The 16,169-nt window shown below is 41.5% G+C and overlaps 1 protein-coding gene across 1 annotated transcript in view; it reads right to left on the bottom strand.

Annotated features, from left to right (window-relative positions):
- Positions 1–16,169, bottom strand: part of LOC126336317 (uncharacterized) — a 176,573-nt gene that overhangs the window by 22,968 nt on the left and 137,436 nt on the right. The window contains exons 12-14 of the mRNA XM_049999878.1: positions 16,018–16,054; positions 13,087–13,139; positions 9,485–9,521 (exon numbers count right to left, since the gene is read on the bottom strand). Of these exons, the coding sequence (XP_049855835.1) occupies positions 9,485–9,521; positions 13,087–13,139; positions 16,018–16,054 (127 nt within the window). The remainder of the gene's footprint in view (positions 1–9,484; positions 9,522–13,086; positions 13,140–16,017; positions 16,055–16,169) is intronic.

A 16,169-nucleotide genomic window follows, 5' to 3' on the forward strand; every position in this document is an offset into this window, starting at 1 on the left:
GAGACAGGGTTGTAGCCTCTCCCCGAAGTTATTCAATCTGTATGTTGAGCAAGCAGTAAAGGAAACAAAATAAAACTTTGGAGTAGGTATTAAAATTCATGGAGAAGAAGTAAAAACTTTGAGGTTCGCCGATGACATTGTAATTCTGTCAGAGACGGCAAAGGACTTGGAAGAGCAGTTGAACAGAATGGACAGTGTCTTGAAAGGAGGATATAAGATGAACATCAACAAAAACAAAACGAGGATAATGGAATGTAGTCAAATTAAATCAGGTGATGCTGAGGGAATTAGATTAGGAAATGAGACACTTAAAGTAGTAAAGGAGTTTTGCTATTTAGGAAGTAAAATAACTGATGATGGTCGAAGTAGAGAGGATATAAAATGTAGACTGGCAATGGCAAGGAAAGCGTTTCTGAAGAAGAGAAATTTGTTAACATCGAATATAGATTTATGTATCAGGAAGTCGTTTCTGAAAGTATTTGTTTGGAGTGTAGCCATGTATGGAAGTGAAACATGGACGATAACTAGTTTGGACAAGAAGAGAATAGAAGCTTTCGAAATGTGGTGCTACAGAAGAATACTGAAGATAAGGTGGATAAATCACGTAACTAATGAGGAGGTATTGAATAGGATTGGGGAGAAGAGAAGTTTGTGGCACAACTTGACTAGAAGATGAGATCGGTTGGTAGGACATGTTTTGAGGCATCAAGGGATCACAAATTTAGCATTGGAGGGCAGTGTGGAGGGTAAAAATCGTAGAGGGAGACCGAGAGATGAGTACACTAAGGAGTTTCAGAAGGATGTAGGTTGCAGTAGGTACTGGGAGATGAAGAAGCTTGCACAGGATAGAGTAGCATGGAGAGCTGCATCAAACCAGTCTCAGGACTGAAGACAACAACAACAACAACTACTGTTACTGGGCAAACACAAATCCTAATGATGTTCATGAGCTGCTAGTTAAGTGACAATATGGTGTGGTGTTTCATCACATGGGATTATCAGACTGCATTTTTTCGCAAATGAACAGGGAAACACAATAATTGTCAATGCCGATTGTTATGAACTTACACCAGCATTGAACAACTTTCCAAACATTCAAGAAGCCTGGTTCCAACAGGATAGAGCGACATCACACACTGCATGTGCAAGAATTGTTTGGCAATTGTGTGATCTCACAATTTGGTAACATTCCCTGACCCCCCTAGATTGCCAGATTTATCCATTTGTGATTTTTTCTTGTTGGGCTGCCTCAAGAGCAAAGTCTACACGACTCGACCAAGAATCTTGCATGACTTGAAACAGAGAATTCGGGATGTAATTCACAGTATCCCAGCAGTATGCTGCAGTGGTCAATGAGGAATCTCAACAGCAGATTTCATGAATTTATTCACACAGGAAGACGACATCCAAAGGACGTAATTTGTAAAAAATGATAAAGGCCACCAATGTTTTGTAAATGGCTACGTTGTAAGGTTTCAATTACTATGAATGCAATTTCTTTCTTTCCTTCATCGCTTCTAGTTTTATTGGATTGTGGAAATGTTCCCATTTTTCTGTGTCACCCTGTAATTGCGCAGCTAACTATAATGACAGCAGTGGTGGAACGGAAGTGACTAGTATTGCTAGCATATTTCAGTGTTCTGTTGCATGTGATAAAGTGCAATATTTGAATTACCTTGGTGACGGTGATTCTAATGTTTCAAATGTATTCAAGAATTGTAGCTCTAGGGTGGTGGTGATTTAGTGCATAAATCTGAGTGTACTGGAATGTACAGAAATGAATGGGATCAAGACTCCAGTGAATGAAAGCTTCATTCAAAAAACAAAAACTCAGTGATTGTAAAGAGTTGGCTGGGAAGAAAAGGTTAGCTGACAGTCTAATTGACAAAATACAGAACTATTATGGAATCGCCATTAGACAAAACACACACATTTGGGCTTTTTTTCCCCATACTATTCCAAACAATGAAAGTACCCATTATTACTAATGTACCATTGCTAACTGATGAAATGTGCAGTCATAAACATAGTCTGCCTGAAACTTCCTGGCAGATTAAAACTGTGTGCCCGACCGAGACTCGAACTCGGGACCTTTGCCTTTTGCGGGCAAGTGCTCTACCCTCTAGAGCACTTGCCCGCGAAAGGCAAAGGTCCCGAGTTCGAGTCTCGGTCGGGCACACAGTTTTAATCTGCCAGGAAGTTTCATATCAGCGCACACTCCGCTGCAGAGTGAAAATCTCATTCTGGATAGTCTGCCTGACGCATTAATGGGGGTGATAAAACCTATTTTCAGAGAGTTAGCAGCAGTTGAACTGTTGAAAAAGTATGTTCATGGGAAAGCTCAAAACCCCAATGAAAGTGTAAATAGTGTTAAACATTAGCAAATCCAGGATGGAGTGTAATAGTATTATGAAAAGGACAGTTGTTACTCGTCATATAGTGGAGATGCTGAATCACAGATAGGCACAACAAAAAGACTATCACAAATAAAGCTTTCAGCTAGTAAGGGCTTCATCAAAAATAGATGACACACACACACACACACACACACACACACACACACACACACACACACACACACACACACGACTGCAGTCTCAGGCAAATGAAACCACACTGTGAACAGCAACACTGGTGCATGATGGGAGTGGCAACTGGGTGAGGTGAGGAGGAGGCTGGGGAAGGAAGAGGGAGGGATAGTAGGGCAGAGGTGGTTGACAGTGAAGTGCTGCTGGGGAGGGCACAGGGATGAGGTGGAGAGAGGGTTGGGCAGCATTGTGCAGTCAGGAGATTAGACGGAGGGTGGGGGAGACGTTTGGAGGGAGGAAGGAGGGAAGTTAGCGGAAGAGGAGAGAAGTAAAAAGACTGGGTGCAATGATGGGATGAGGGTTTTGTAGTAGTGGAATGGGAACAGGAAAAGTGCTGGATAGGTGAGGACAATAACTAATGAAGAATGAGGCCAGGAGGGGTACAGGAATGTAGGATATATTGCATGGAGAGTTCCCACCTGCGCAATTCAGTAAAGCTGGTGTGTGTGGTGTGTGTGTGTGTGTGGGGGGGGGGGGGGGGGGGGGGGGGGGAAGAGATCCATATGGAACAGGCTGTGAAGCAGTCATTGAAATGAAGATTGTCATGTCTGTCAGCGTGCTCGGTAACAGGGTGGTCCACTTGTTTCTTGCCCACAGTTTGTCGGTGGCCATTCGTGCGGACAGATGGCTTGTTGGTTGTCATGCCTACATAGAATGCAGCACAATGGTTGCAGCCTAGCTTGTAGATCACATGACTGATTTCACATGTAGCCCTGCCTCTGATATGGTAGGTGATGTTTGAGACTGGATTGTAGTAGGTGGTGGTGGGAGGATTATGGGATAGGTATGAACCATGAGGTAAGGGGTTGGGAGCAGCAGTTGTGCAGGGATGGACGAGCATATTGTGTAGGTTCGGTGGACGGCGGAATACCACTATGGGTGAGGTGGGAAGGATAGTGGACAGGACATTTCTCATTTCAGGGCATGACGGGCGGTAGTTGAAACCCTGGCGGAGAATGTAATTTGGTAGCTCATCCTGGGTGGTACTAAGTTACAAGGAGAATGTTCCTCTGTGGCCGGACGGTGGGGCTTCAGGAGGTTGTGGTAGACTGGAAGGACAAGGCACAAGAGATTTGTTTCTGTACAAGTTTGAGAGGATAATTAACGGTCTGTGAATGCCTGAGTGAGACCCTTGGTATATTTCGGGAGGAACTGCTTATCACTGCAGATGTGAGAATGACAGGTGGCTAGGCTGTATGGAAGGGACTTCTTGGTATGGAACAGGTGGCAGCTGTCAAAGTGTAGGTATTGCTTGTGGTTAGTATGTTTGATATGGATGGAAGTACTGATGTACCCATCTTTGACGGGAAGTCAACATCTAGGAAGGAGTAGGACCAGGTGAAGCAGATGGGGGAGAAGTAGTTGAGGTTCTGGAGGAATGTGGATAGGGTGTCTTCACCCTTGATCCAGATCGCAAAGACGTCATCAATGGATCTGAACCAGGTGAGGGGTTTAGGATTGTGTGTGTTTGGGAAGAATTCCTCTAGATGGCCCATGAGTAGGTGGTCATAGGATGGTGCCATGTGGGTGCCCATAGCCATACCCCAGATTTGTTGTAAGTAATGCCTTCAAAGGAGAAGTAATTGTGAGTGAGGATATAGTTAGTCATGGCAACTATAAAGGAGGTTGTTGGTTTGGAATGCCTACATGTTGGGTATTGGGAAAGGTAGTGTTCAATAGCGGTAAGGCCATGGGAGGTAGCATCAATAGTGATGAACAGGGCACCATGTGGTAAGGGGACAGGAACTGTGGAGAGTCGCTAGAGGAAATGATTGGCATCTTTTATATAGGAGGGTAGGTGTCAGATAACAGATTGGAGATGTTGGTCAATGAGGGCCTACCCTACCCTCCGTCTAACCTCCTAAGCTGCACATAGCTGCCCTACCCTCTCTCTGCCTTGTCCCTGCGCACTCTCCAGCAGCACTTCACTTCACTGTCCACATTCCCTACCCTACTAACCCTCCCCCTCCTCACCCCAACCTCTTCCTTCCCCCAGCCAGTAACCACTCCCATCACTGGTGCTGCAGCTTGCAGTGTGGTTTCAGTTGTCTGAGACTACAGTCATATATGTAGGTAGTGTTTGCATGAGTGTGTGTGTGTGACTGTTGTCTACATTTGGCTAAGGCCTTACTGGGCGGAAGCTTTATTTGTGACAGTCTTCTTGTTATGCCTATCTGCGACCCATCATCTCCGCTATACGGTGAGTGGTAACTTTCCTTTTCATAATGTTGTTGTAAATAGTGTTATACGGTCAAGAATCCCCAACACTGTGTTTGTTGGAACAGAAACACTTCACTTTGGTGTGTATGATGCTGTTTTTACTTTGAATGATGGCAATATTGTAAGGTGCAAAGTAATTCGAAATATGGGAATGAAGGTAGATTTCAACGTGATATGAACTAGACAAGAAACGTCTTTCGGTTGCTGACAGGAGGAGAACAGAAAGGAAGCTGGAGGAGGAGTTTGCAGAAGATGAAGATGATCCATCCTATGGATCTGGAATGCACTAAAAAGGTAATCTAAGCTCCATCACTTGATTCCCACAAGCTTTTTTTTCCATATGAATTACATGTTTTCTTAGGATCTACCACACCAATTTCCTTCTAATTTTCAGCAAATGTTACACATCCCTTCTGTGTAACTTAACAGACTTTTTCCGAACACCTGCATACTGTTCAGTTTATAAACAATAACAGCACAAAAAGAAGTGAATTTTCGTTGCAATAGAAAAAAATTAATATGGAACAACTGAATTCAAGTTTTTTTTAAAAAAAATCTCCATGTTAAGTTGTAGACAATACTCCAATAAATAACCTGTAAGATTTCAACTTCCCAGCTTTCTGTGAAAGCATGTAATTTATAAGCACTATTTTAACATTGGGAAGATAAGGCTTTTCGTGGCCCCTTAGCAGATTTTCACTTGTATCATATTTACTTCTTTAAGTATTTCGTTCTTATAGATACTATTCATTAAATGCCAGTTATTTTAATTTGTTTGATGTATGTCCATATGGTAGAGATAATTATCATCCACCATATTGTTCTCCTGTCGAAGCTATTCTCGAACAGAGAACCTCCAGTTGGCTGTTCAGAAAAACAAAAGAAAAAGTGCATATTTGGATCCAGCCTGGAAGCATGCCCAGATCAACTATTTGGTTAGGCTGCCTGCTCTGTACAAGCAGAGCCAAGTTTGAATTCCAGTCCATTACAATTGCTGACAAAACGGTGGGTACAAATTTCCACTTATGAACAATGAGAAACGGTGCTGAAATGGAAGCGAGTGCTTGTGAATGTGTTCAAAGTGTAATTATGATGGGTAATAACTCCATACAGTGTGTATATGTGGACAAGGAAAAAACTCCAGTTTTTCCCAGTTAAATATACACCTCTTCCCGAGTGAAAATACACTATACTCCTGGTGAAGGCATAGTTTTTCCATATTAAATGACAATATACTTTCCCTCAGAGCAACTTGTCAATTCTTTGAATGGTTAAGATTTTATACACAAGCATAGAATTTCCCAGCACTTTAGGAAATGAAACCCAGCAAAAACCAATGTGTTTTACAAACATCTTTGATATGCGGCAACATTTACAGCACATATTTTCATTCTACAAAAGTATAAACACAAATGCCGCTGAAGCACTGAAACCGAGATTGCGACACTTGTATTAGCCAATAATAGCTCATACCCTGTGATCTTGGCCAGTGACAGAGATATTCAGAGTACAGGACACGTAATGTAGTTAGCCAATAGCAACATCAATGTTACATAGAGCGAACACACAAATAGGAAAAGTTAATGGTTTAAATTAATACACATACACTGTAGCTACAAGAGAAGCTCAGGTTTCACATATATTATTGGTTGTCAAAAAATTCTTCTTTGTTTTTGAAGTGTGTTGTTAGGTAGGATCCTAAGTGCACAATTTAATTTGCAGCAGCTGAATACTTCTGACAAGCATGATTATAAATTTCACTGCTGCGCAACAAACATTTCGTGAGTTACCTTGCTGAACACATTATGTTGAGCACTTAGACTTTTCCATAGATAAGCCAATTATGTGTGAAACTCCTCAAGAACTCAACCTGCATTTTCTTTTGATAATTACACTTTTTGTCATTGTTATCGTATAATTTTGGAAGAACTAAAATACATGCAAAAAACTAACCTTGAAACTTGGGCCTTTTTTTAGCATGTGTTAAGTTTACATCAAAGATAAATGTGAGAGTAAAATTTTAAATAATATCATAAATGGCTGGGCTTCTGGGCCCAAAATTTTTGTACGTGGCTGGTACTCAGTGTTAAGTTTTGAATGACAGTCTAACACTCTGTGATTGAAGAAATTCATCAGACATTCTCACATGTAACATAATTCATCTTGCATAAAAGGAAATTTATGTTGAAAGTAATGCTTCTCAAACCACCATCTGCAATATTTCCCGCAAAATGTAAGTAGCTGTGGCATCATGCTCATCAAAATGGGGCCCATGAGAAAGATGCTTTGAAAGCAGTCTGTTGTTATGAAGTATTGCCCAGTCCTTGATGCATTTTGCTGTCGGCAGTCACTTGTGTGTCACCATGTTTTGCTGTTGTAAATAGCACAGTTTCTTTGCAACTAAAGTTTTATTTTGGTGTTATTCTCTCATTTATGTTAAACTGCTGTAGTATTATTCAGCAATAGTGGGGTAAAGTCATAACATGATAAGCAGTTCTGGAAGACACTAGTTACATGATGTTATCAGAACTGAGTTTCTGCAGGAAACTTGCAACATAAATGAACAGCATTCAATTGTACAACAGGATCCTTATACAGGGTGTTTCAAAAATGACCGGTATATTTGAAACGGCAATACAAACTGAACGAGCAGCGATAGAAATACACCATTTGTTGCAATATGCTTGGGACAACAGTACATTTTCAGGCAGACAAATTTCGAGATTACAGTAGTTACAATTGTCAACAACAGATGGCGCTGCGGTCTGGGAAACTCTATAGTACGATATTTTCCACATATCCACCATGCGTAGCAATAATATGGCGTAGTCTCTGAATGAAATTACCCGAAACCTTTGACAACGTGTCTGGCGGAATGGCTTGACATGCAGATGAGATGTACTGCTTCAGCTGTTCAATTGTTTCTGGATTCTGGCAGTACACCTGGTCTTTCAAGTGTCCCCACAGAAAGAAGTCACAGGGGTTCATGTCTGTCGAATAGGGAGGCCAATCCACGCCGCCTCCTGTATGTTTCGGATAGCCCAAGGCAATCACACGATCGTCAAAATATTCATTCAGGAAATTAAAGATGTCGGCCGTGCGATGTGACCGGGCACCATCTTGCATAAACCATGACGTGTTCGCAGTGTCGTCTAAGGGAGTTTGTACCGCAACAAATTCACGAAGAATGTCCAGATAGCGTGATGCAGTAAACGTTTCGGATCTGAAAAATGGGCCAATGATTCCTTTGGAAGAAATGGCGGCCCAGACCAGTACTTTTGAGGATGCAGGGACGATGGGACTGCAACATGGGGCTTTTCGGTTCCCCATATGTGCCAGTTCTGTTTATTGATGAAGCTGTCCAGGTAAAAATAAGCTTCGTCAGTAAACCAAATGCTGCCCACATGTATATCGCCGCCATCAATCCTGTGCACTATATCGTTAGCGAATGTCTCTCGTGCAGCAATGGTAGCGGCGCTGAGGGGTTGCCGTGTTTGAATTTTGTATGGATAGAGGTGTAAACTCTGGCGCATGAGACGATACGTGGACGTTGGCGTCATTTGGACCGCAGCTGCAACACGGCGAACGGAAACCCGCCGCCGCTGTTGGATCACCTGCTGCACTAGCTGCGTTTTGCCCTCTGTGGTTGCCGTACGCGGTCGCCCTACCTTTCCAGCACGTTCATCCGTCACGTTCCCAGTCCGTTGAAATTTTTCAGATCCTCTATTGTATCGCTTTTCGGTCCTTTGGTTACATTAAACCTCCGTTGAAAACTTCGTCTTTTTGCAACAACACTGTGTTCTAGGCGGTGGAATTCCAACACCAGAAAAATCCTCTGTTCTAAGGAATAAACCATGTTGTCCACAGCACACTTGCACGTTGTGAACAGCACACGCTTACAGCAGAAAGACGACGTACAGAATGGCACACCCACAGACTGCATTGTCTTCTATATCTTTCACATCATTTGCAGCGCCATCTGTTGTTGAAAATTGTAACTACTGTAATTTCGAAAGTTTGTCCGCCTGAAAATGTACTGTTGTCCCAAGCATATTGCAACAAACGGTGTATTTCTATCGCTGCTCGTTTAGTTTTTATTGCCGTTTCAAATATACCGGTCATTTTTGAAACACCCTGTATGAAGCATAGGCCTGTCAAGCTTTGACTGACACCTGTGAGACATCTTAATAGTCATAGCTGATTACAGAAAACAAACTACATTCGCAGCTCAACAAGAAGGTATGAAGTACATTACACATCAGTGTATAAATACTTTAAAACTAATATTATTTATGTTGCAACTGATGCAAATTTTTGCTAAGTGAAGAAGCACCATAGTGACAGCCATCTCACAGTTGGCTTGACTGGTAAGTTACATCAGATCTTTCAAGATCTTAACGATGTGAGTGTATTAACACTACTTACAACTGACAGTTAGAACATTTTACAGAGGTAACCTACAATGGCTGTTTACACATGTCAATACATAATTTGAATTATTTCACATTCTTGAAAGCTCTCCTCCATGTTAGGAATACAGAAAAAAAATGTGTGAATGAATGCTGGATGTAATGAATTAACACAAAAACCACACATTTTCTACTTTCATTTCAAATCAGGAATGTTACTGACATTACTCAAAGTTGCAGACATATTTACAAACTCATACAACTTACCTGTTCTAAGGACGACTTTGATTCTTGAGCACCACAACTGAAACAAAGAAAATTATTTCTATATGCGCTATAAAAATAATTTATCAGAATCTATATCTATACTCTGGAAACATTTGCAAAATGCACAGCAGAAGATACTGAGTGGTATAACACATACTGGTGTTTCTTCCCATTTGATTTGCTTATGTAGCACAGAAAGATGGGCTACTAAAATGCCTCTGGGTTCCCCCCCCCCCCCCCCCCCTTCAAATCCCTACAGGAGCAATATGTAGGGAGCTGTAGTGCGTTACTGGATTGCTTATATACTTCGAACTTCGCATGCAGGCATTCACTAGAAAAGAAGCCTCTTTAACAAGTTGAATGAGACCTCAAAGCATACACGATTAGTACACCAGGTGATCATTTCCATCCCTTGCTACTGTTCCCCTAAGGGATGTCATTATTTACTGTATATTCAGACTGCTAATGATTGGTAAACCTCAAATCTTTCTGTGCTTTCTTCCCTCTGGCATGTGACACAGCAGGCTTCTCAACAAGTCAAGTGTGCCTCAACAGTTCAGTTTCTGTTTCAGAAGGATACAGCATCTCAAACTTGTTAGTCTCTGGGTGGGCGTAATACCCTGAGTTCTTGTTCCTTGCCTTCCCTGGACACGAACCTTACACCTACCACTGACAAGAAATCATGGTCAAGTCAACAGGTGATAACATAGCCTGTATTTTCTGTAGAGTAGACAGTATGCACTGGTGAAGATGGTACTTGAGGTAACTTTGGTGTCTGGTAACCCTCCTAACACACCCATTCACAACAGTTTTCAATGATCTCACGAAAGTTAGAGTGATTACCAGCTGCTTACAAACAGCTACTAGTTCATCATGTATGCAAGAACAGACTTCACAGTCATGTTACATTGAGGGTGGTGCATTGTTTTACAAAACTAAGGTTGCTCATTCTCTTTTTAATTTCTGGATCCACTGTACTAAAAGTATTATAAGTTCCCTTTGCGAACTGAAGCAGTTAACACAAAAAAATATTGTTGTTGTAAGCACAGAAAACTTGTTCTATGGAACTACTTGGCATTTTAAGTCTCAGACTTCAGGTTTTTTCACTAAGCAAACACATAACAAACTCAAAATTACCAAAAATGTTAATTAATTTAGAGATATCAGCTTCAATTCAGTTTTTTAGTTGGTGTTCCTAGTGCACAGCTGCCTGGCATTGGATAGTTTCCACCTACATGTAATATTGCAGCTCTTACATTGACTAACCCAACCACTTGTTATGTGTTACCAAATACAATAACTTCATACACCTGAAGATGGGATTCTAAAATCCTGAAACCTGATATGATTTGAATAAAAAATTAGTATAACTGAAGCAGACTCTTCAAATTAATTATCATCCCTCTCACATGTTCATGTCGTACAAACCAAATTTTGAATACCAAAAATATAAGTTATGTATGCCGCTGTTGGAAGGGAAAACAAAATCAAATACAATGCGACAGTTACAGCAAGTACAGGAAACACTATTACATCATAGCAATTGATTTTGTAAGAGCTATATTTTCATCATAATCACACACTTTCAAATATTTCCTTAGATTTTTTTTTTTAAAAGAGAGAGTGAGATAGATAGATAGATAGATAGATAGATAGATAGAGAGAGAGAGAGAGAGAGAGAGAGAGAGAGAAGATGGAAACATTACACTTATGAGAAATGACTTTTCAGTTGAATTGTAGCATGCGTAACTGTTAACTCGCAATTGTCAATTTACTATGAAATGTGTTACCTACTACACACATAAATTTCATGCCATTCTCAATAATATACATTTATTCACACAGGTACACACTGAAATTAAGAGGAACAACTGCCTCCCCACTCCACCAAGAGTGTCTTTCAGCTGTCCACCTAACCTTCGTAACCTCTTGGTTCATCCCTATGAAATCCCCAAACCACCTTCCCTACCTGCTGGCTACTGCCCTTGTAACCGCCCCTGGTGTAAAACCTGTCCCATGCACCCTCCCACCACAACCTACTCCAGTCCTGTAACACGGAAGGTGTACACAATCAAAGGCAGAGCCACGTGTGAAAGCACCCGCGTGATTTACCAACTGACATGCCTACACTGTGAAGCCTTCTATGTGGGAATGACCAGCAACAAACTGTCCATTCACATGAACGGACACAGGCAGACAGTGTTTGTTAGTAATGAGGATCACCCTGTGGCTAAACATGCCTTGGTGCACGGCCAGCACATCTTGTCACAGTGTTACACCGTCCGGGTTATCTGGACACTTCCCACTGACACCAACCTATCAGAACTAAGGAGATGGGAACTTGCCCTTCAATATATTCTCTCTTCCTGTTACCCACCAGCCCTCACCCTCCGCTAATTTCAAGTTGTCGCCGCTCGTACCTCACCCGTCATTTAACAACATCTTTGCCTCTGTGCGTGTGTGTGTGTGTGTGTGTGTGTGTGTGTGTGTGTGTGTGTGTGTGTGTCCTTTTTTCCCCCTAAGGTAAGTCTTTCCGCTCCCGGGATTGGAATGACTCCTTATCCTCTCCCTTAAAACCCACATCCTTTTGTCTTTCCTTTTCCTTCCCTCTTTCCTAATGAAGCAACCTTGGGTTGCGAAAGCTTGAAATTTGTGTGTGTGTGTTTTTTTATTGTCTCTATCAACATACCAACATTTTCTCGTTTGGTAAGTTACAGCATCTTTGTTTTATATATTTTTTCCCACCTGGAATGTTTCCCTCTATTATATTCATATCAGTGACTATCTATATGCCTATATATGAGCCCTAAGCTCTCTAAATTTACCTTCAGGGTCCTTACATGAAATGTCCATTGGCGGCAGAAGAATTGTTCTGCACCCAGCCTCAAATTCCAGCCTCTAAATTTTCTCAATAGTGCTCTACAGAAAGAAGGATGCTTTCTCTCCAATGTTTTCCATTTAAATTCCCAGAGCATTTCTGTAATAATTGTGTGTTGTTAGAATTTAGTGATAACAAATCTAGCAGCCCGTTTCTGAATTGCTTTGATGTCTTCCTTTAATCTGACCTGGTGTGGATCCCAAGTACTCGAACATACTCAACAGTGGGTTGCACTAGTGTCCTACATGCGATCTTCTTTACAGGTGAATCACACTTTCCTAAAATCCCCCCCCTCCTCCCAATAAATGAAAGTAAGTCAACCATTTGCGTTTCTACTCATCTGCATCAACTTGTATATTTCTACATTTAGAGCTAGCTGCCAGTCATCACACCAACTAGATATCATCATACACAAAGGAAATGATAGTCAGTTTATACACATAAAAATAAATATGTAAAATGTACAGATTTTGAACTTAGCTGGTTTTGTGACGCCTTCTACATTAGTGTGCCATCCTTTGCTTTTAAAGAATTTGACAGAAAAATGGGTGCAGAGAAGAGGAACTCAAATTACAGTGCACTATGACATTTACTAGATGGATTAGGAAAAATGTTTCTTTGCTCACAACACAAAGAGTTCCATAATTAAAATGTTCTTCTCAAAGCTAGTTAAGAGAAAGGTGTTACCCAAATCTGTAACATTCATCAATTTAACTAAACTAACCTTTCTGGAGTTTTGCCTATGAGCATTTCATTTCCACTGTACTGCAGGCAAGTCTGGAAAAGCACAGTGTAAAACAAAAATGTTAAAAATGATTAATTTAACAAGCACATTTATCAATGACAAATAATTACTGACTCAGAGAGGACTACATGTACAATGAAGCTTGAAAGTAGTCCATATAATATAATGATACCTGCCAATCTGATGCCTATTAAATATAAAAGCTAAAGAAGGATCAAATGGTTAACACCAGTATTAAATATTAGTATATTTTCTGGGTTTTTGCTAGAGGCAAAGATATTGATAAGATTAGTAGTGGAGCATGTTATCCCACTAAAATCATCGATCTTAATGGTTTATGACTGGATCAACCATTTGGAGCTGCATATAGGACTGTTTCAAGCTCAACTGAAAAATTTAGTTTTGCTGTAAATCAAAGTGATGAACAACTCCATTTATTATACTCCCCACACAGACCAAATCTCAGCTATAACCACAATCAAATGCCACATATCACCAACCCCAATTCAGTTCTAAACCTCTCATCCAGATCCCTCTCTCCTCCAGAGACATCTGTTCTATCAAAAGGCTTAACCTTTAGCCCTACACCTAAATTCAACCACACTGCCCTGGTTAAAGATCTCCTCTCATTCACCCGGAACCTCAACTGGAAATATCACTTCACTACCCAAACACAGCCCCCAAATACTAGACCCGGTGTTGAACCTTGTCTATAACAGTTCCAACCGCCTTCTCAAAGGGATCCTCCTCCCCTCCCCCAAAACCATCCCTTGCAGACATTTCAGGAATTCCTCACATCCAGTGTTGCCTCCCAGTCCTTCTTGAAGAACATCCCGACAACCTCCAACATCACCCCAGCTAAATCCCGTGCCATTAAGGAGCTGTAAACAGACCGCTCTATTATCATCCTCCCGGCGGATAAAGGCTCCACAATTGTGGTACTTGACCGTGTGGAGTATGTGGCAGAAGGACTGCGTCAACTCTCCGACACCCTGGCCTGGTATGGGTTTATAGATGACATCTTTGTGGTCTGGACTCATGGCGAAGAAACACTCCTTAATTTCCTCCATAACCTCAACTCCTTTTCAAATCTGAATTTCACCTGGTCCTTCTCCAAAACCCAAGCCACCTTCCTGATTGTTGACCTTCATCTTGTTGAAGCTCACATCCACACCTCTGTCCATATCAAACCCACAAACAAACAACAGTACCTTCACTTTGATAGCTGCCATCCATTCCACATCAAATGCTCCCTTCACTACAGCCTAGGTATTTGTGGCAAACGTATCTGCTTCAGTGACGAATCCCTCAACAATTACACCAATAACCTGACCAGTGCTTTCCTCTCCGGCAACTATCCTGCAGACCTTGTCCACAAACAGATCTCCTGAGCAATACATTCCTCCCCGTCCAACAACAATGTTCCTACCCTCAGACCACACAGAAGCATCCCCCTTATCACCAAATATTATCCTGGCCTAGAATACATCATTAGATTACTCCGCAGGGATATGACTTTCTCAAGTCAACCCCTGAAATGAGATCATCCCTTGACAAAATTCTCCCCACACCACCCAGAGTTCCTTTCGTTGCCCCCCCCCCCCAACCTCCGTGACATCCTTGTTAAACCCTACAATATTCCCAGACTACCTTCTCTACCCAGCGGTTTCTACCCCTGTAACCGACCCCGCTGCAAAACCTGCCCCATGCATCCCCCCTACAACCACCTACTCCAGCCCCACTACTGGTAAAACATAACACAATTCAAGGCAGGGCCACGTGTGAAACTACACATGTCATTTATCAGCTGACATGCCTGCACTGTACAGCCTTTTACATTGGTATGACAACAACTAAACTGGCTGAGCGCATGAACGGACACAGACGAACTGTCCGCCTAGGAGATGTCCAGATGTCCAATACCCAGTAGCGGAGCATGCCCTCCAGCATAATTCTAGCGACCTAGGAACCTGCTACACCGTATGTGCCATTTGGCTTCTCCCACCCAACACCAGTCCCTCTGAACTGCGGAGATGGGAACTTGGACTCCAACACATCCTTTCATCCCGCCATCCCCCTGGACTGAACCAACGTTAAACAACCTCACTCCCATTTACTCTTCAGTCTTCTCCTCTTTCCCTTTCCTCTTTAGCCATTCATGCATCTTTTCATCCTACATCTTTATACTATATACCTCTTTACTTCTGTATGCATCCTCTTTGGTTTGAAGCTGGCACAGTACTTACAGTAGAATATCTTTGGCTTCCCTCTGACAACCATGCCTCCATCCTTGCTACCCTCCCTGTTTTCCTTTCCCTGTTGCTTCATAACCTGGGCTGTGAGTAACTAAATCCACTTTCCCTTCTCCCCTTTCTTTCCCCTCTCTCCTCCCTGATGAAGAAACATTTATTCCGAAAGCTAGGAACGTAAATTTTCGGTTGTTTTTTGTGTATCTATCGGCTGTACTGAGCTGAGGTAAGTACTGGCCAGCCCCTTTATCTCTTTGTTAGTATTTGTTTCACATATTTATATGAGATTTTCCATTAATTATTTAGAATATAAATTTAATCACTTTTAGTACACAATGTGACTTCAAAGCTATAATAAAATGTGAGGCACTTCCTGATGTATACATGAATCTAGCTCTAAAACTTCCATCCAAAGACTACTTTTGAAATTTGTATACCATTATATCAGCTAGTGAAGAACAGCACTGACAAACATCTCACTGTTGACTTCACTGAAAAGTTATGCTTTACATGAAATAGCTGGATGTAACCCAAATCAGCATTAAAACTATTTTTACATCACCTTCTACATTCATTTCAAGCCATGAACCTAACACTACCACAGTTACTGGCAGTGCCATAAACCTGCAATGCATTTTCAGATTTGGACACTATTCCTTACCTGTTCTGTGGATGGTTGTAGTTCTTGAGCACCACATCTAGAACAAAGAGAATCGATATATGTGTAATAAAACTAAATAAGTAACTAAATTAACAATGTACAAAATAAATGTCATTTTTCGATGAAATTTACACACAGTAATTTGGTGCACT

Source organism: Schistocerca gregaria, chromosome 2 (assembly GCF_023897955.1).
Source record: "Schistocerca gregaria isolate iqSchGreg1 chromosome 2, iqSchGreg1.2, whole genome shotgun sequence".
Lineage (NCBI taxonomy): Eukaryota > Metazoa > Arthropoda > Insecta > Orthoptera > Acrididae > Schistocerca > Schistocerca gregaria.